This window comes from Engraulis encrasicolus, chromosome 10, assembly GCF_034702125.1.
Source record: "Engraulis encrasicolus isolate BLACKSEA-1 chromosome 10, IST_EnEncr_1.0, whole genome shotgun sequence".
Lineage (NCBI taxonomy): Eukaryota > Metazoa > Chordata > Actinopteri > Clupeiformes > Engraulidae > Engraulis > Engraulis encrasicolus.
Genome location: NC_085866.1, coordinates 31,263,488 through 31,267,424, shown reverse-complemented (window position 1 = coordinate 31,267,424; position 3,937 = coordinate 31,263,488). Strand labels below are relative to the sequence as shown.

The 3,937-nt window shown below is 51.0% G+C and overlaps 1 protein-coding gene across 1 annotated transcript; it reads right to left on the bottom strand.

Annotated features, from left to right (window-relative positions):
- Window positions 1-621: 621 nt before the first annotated feature.
- sp5l (Sp5 transcription factor-like) lies at window positions 622-2,696 on the bottom strand. Its single transcript, XM_063209454.1, has 2 exons — window positions 2,643-2,696; window positions 622-1,953 (listed from the first exon to the last, which is right to left on the bottom strand). The coding sequence occupies exons 1-2, from the start codon at window positions 2,694-2,696 to the stop codon at window positions 622-624; spliced, it is 1,386 nt and encodes a 461-aa protein (XP_063065524.1).
- Window positions 2,697-3,937: the final 1,241 nt, after the last annotated feature.

The following is a 3,937-nucleotide window of genomic DNA, read 5'->3' as shown; positions in this document are numbered from 1 at the left end:
GTTCCCCAGTCAGAAAAGTAGATTTGAGAACATCAGCGTTATTGATCCCGAAGAATAAAGTGGTGAAAAGAGTCCTTACAGTGTCTGAGTTTGATTCTTTATTTCAGTTAAGTTAGCAAGAGTCCGTTTTGTAGCAAATATGGCTTAGCAGCTTTGCCAGAACAGTTTTTTCCAGGCAAGAAGACCACACACATTCACACACAGAGAGACACACACATACATACATACATACATACATACATACATACATACATACATACATACATACATACATACATACATAGGGATGTAAATTACAGCATTTTTTTTAAATGTAGGATTGTGTGCGTTGATATGGTCACATTGTCTTTGTTTCCTCCGAACGCCTCCCTTTTCCTCTGCTCTCTCTGCTCTTCTCTTTTCCAGGTCTCTCCGCTCTTGTCCCAATCTCTGGGAACTCCAATCCGCCTCTTCCTTTCCCACTCTCTGCTCTCCGTCTTGAGTCTCTATGACCATGATCTCTTCTTCTTCTCCTCCTCCTCCTCTCTCCACCTCCAGCTCTCTTTTGCTTCGGGCTCTGTCTATCTGTCTGTCTCTGGACCTCTCATCCTCCCCTTCACTATCCGCCTCTCTCCTCTCCTCTCACTCCCTCTTGATGCTGAGCAGAGTATCCGGGTGCTGGTGCTGGTGGTGGTGATGGTGGTGCGGGTGATGGCTGTGTGCATTGTGCTGCTGCTGAGATGTGGATGAGGAGGAGGAGGAGGAGGAGGCTGTGTGTCCCCCTGCCCCACTCCCCGCTCCCCCTGCCCCTGTGCTCCCGCTCCCGCCGCGCCCCTTGCGTCCCTGGTGTGTCTTGACGTGCTTGGAGAGGTGGTCGCTGCGCATGAAGCGCTTGCCGCACTGCTGGCACCCGAAGCGCTTCTCGCCCGTGTGCGTGCGCAGGTGCCGCTGCAGCTCGTCGGAGCGCGTGAAGCTCTTGCCGCAGAACAGCCAGTTGCAGACGAACGGCCGCTCGCCGGCGTGCCAGCGCAGGTGGGCCTTCAGGTGCGACGTCTTCTTGTACACCTTGCCGCACTCGGGGATGTGGCAGATGTGCAGGCGCTTCTTGCCAAACTCGTGCCCGCCCGTGCCGCCGCCGGACGCCTGGCAGTTGGGGCACTTGCAGCGCCGGCAGCGTCGCGTGGAGCTCAGCAAGCCCTTGGAGGTGCCCTGGAGCAGGGCGGCGATCTGTGGCTGGTGGCCCAGCACCAGCTGCCGGCCCAGGGAGGAGAAGGGGTGGTGCGGGTGGTGTGGGTGGGCGTGCGGGTGTCCGGGCGCGGGGCCGCTGGTCTGGGGGAGGCTCCACCACTGCTGGCTCTCCTCCACCGCTGCGTGGCTCGCCGCTGCTGCTGCTGCGGCCGCCACGGTGAGGTGCTGCCCACGGGCCGTGGAGGTCTGCAGGAAGCTGGAGAAGTTCTGGCTGACGGCGGTGACGGCGTTGTGCTGGGGGTAGTACGGGGATGGCGCCGCCGTGCTGGCCTGTGCCGCCTGGGACGAGATGACCTTCACCGGGGAGAGCTCGAAGGAGTAGGCGGCAGGGGGCTCGGCCGGAGGGGTGAGCGGCAGCTCGTGGTGGTGGTGGTGATGGTGATGGTGGTGGTGGTGTGCGTGGGGTGGCGGGGGAGGGGGCAGGTGGCCCGTCTGCATGTGGTGACCCGTGGCGAAGGGCACCTTGGGGACGGTGAACGCTGCCGCCATCTGATGTGCAGCGGCTGCCGCTGCCAGGCCGGAGCTGGGGGCCACCTCGTTGCTCCAGAGCTGGAACATGCTGGCCGAGGCCGAGCTCACGGCGCCCTCATAGGGGAACTGGGGGCCCTCGGGGCCTCCCACGCCGCCAGTGCCTGTGGGCGCCACCTGCCAGGCCTGGCTGCACGTGGTGGCCAGGAAGGACAGCGGGTTGGGGCCACTCTCTGGGGACGAGCTGGGTGTGCGGTCCTGCGGAGGGGACGGACACCAGCAAAGAAGGGGTTAATGTCCTGAGTTTGTGTCTCATAATATATCTCATTAATATATATCACAATATGTTTCTTGTTTCTAATATATGATCTAGTCAAATATGTCTACTTAAAGAATAACAGTATCATTACAGAGGGAGGTGAAATCACATCATTTTTCATAACTAAGTTTTTGTAACAGTCTTATAATGAGCAGATAATAAAGTTGTTATTACACAGACTCAAATAGAAAAATCATGCCATTTAATTTAAAAAATACTAGTACAGATTTAAAAATGACCTATTTTAGTTTCCCCAAAGGTGCTGTAATGACTCAGTGGTGCAATGTAGATAATTATAATTTGGTCCATAACTTAAATGGTCTTGCCTACCAGGAAAATAATTTCGCACTCATGAGTGAAAATGTTTGAAAGTGTTTCATTGACATTAGAAGCAGGAAGTCATCCATATTTCCCGTGCGCTGCGATCTACTATGTTAGGAATTCAGTAGCCTATATCACACGAGCCATGTAAAACTTTTACATTGTTTTAATGCGCCAACCGGAAACTTTTACACAGGAAACAATAGTAAAAAATCTGCGACTGATAACAAACGTAAATGATTTTTAAAAATCTGATGGCAATCTAGACGGCCGTGAGACAAAAAAGGTATCACACTTCCCAACTAACCTGTAAAAAAGTGTGGAGGAAATTGTCCGTTCTGGATATCGCCAGCGCAGCCATCGGTCCAGGCGTTTGGAGTCCGCACCTGCAACCCACGGAGCGGCGGAGCGAAACACAAAACAGGCAGGTATTGAACCAGCAAAAAAACTGAAATTATCCGAGTTCAAACTGCTGAACAAGTTCCAGAGAGTCCTTGGGTAAAAGTCCTAATCCAGAGTCGCGATAAGCTCCGAAATGTTCACGCGTCTCCCCAACGCTGTGGCAAAAAAGTTCCGTCTGTGCAGGCGCACTTGCTGCAGTCGCTTTTTGGGGGCTCCGTCTTCACGAGCGATGGCTTTCAAGCACAGTGACTCCCTTTTGAAGTGCGAAGAAGAGCTGATTGCAATAAATCCTCGGGATCATTTCAAAGGCGGTCGGATTGCATCTTCTCTTTATAGAGAAAAGATCCTCTCGACGGGGTCTCTTAAGTATGTACCAGGAGGAGAGCCGCTGAATAGAGGGGCTGACACGGAGGGGGTGATATCAGGGAGAGGGGTGGGGGGGACGTAACGAAGATTAGGCGGAGGGGTGTGAGGGGGGTGTGTCATACACTAAAAGTCAGCCTTCATTCCATCCACATGAAATTGAACCAAACGCTCTTTCGCGAAACATCTCTCCACCCTTTACACAATTGTTATACAAAATACACGAGTGAAGAAAAACTGAAATACCTAATTTGAAATAACTGTGACAACAGTCATTTAAATAGCCTAGGCCTAAGCTAAAATAGCCTAATTGTGGCAACGGTGTATATTATTATTATTATTAGTAGCCTAGTATTATTATTAGTATTAGGCCTACTATTATTATTAGACCATTAGCCTACTATTATCGAAAAGTAATTGCTATTTAGGCTAAATGCCAATATTCCCATTGTGACTTATGGCTCTAAAAAAAACCTGACAATTGTCCATCATTTCACAAGATCACTTTGCAGCTGTAGCCGACATTGTAACCTAGTCATTTGAAGTTTCTCTCTACTTCTTAGAGAATGTTTGGTCCGGACAAACCGCTTTTTAACTTTATCTAGGTAGGTGACTTTTTTTCATTCTCTAAACAAACGGAATAAAAGTCCATCAAAGCGAGCCGCATCTCACTGGTAAGTGACAGGTCAAATAAACGACACTGCGTGACATGTTCACACTTTCGGGTTCAAGTTAAGGGCGTTATCTCATTTAAACGGATTAAATGCAGATCCAGAAGGCATCCTAAGTTCACAGCGCACTGCCAGTCCTTTTGCCCCGTTCCCTCTACATTTTAAA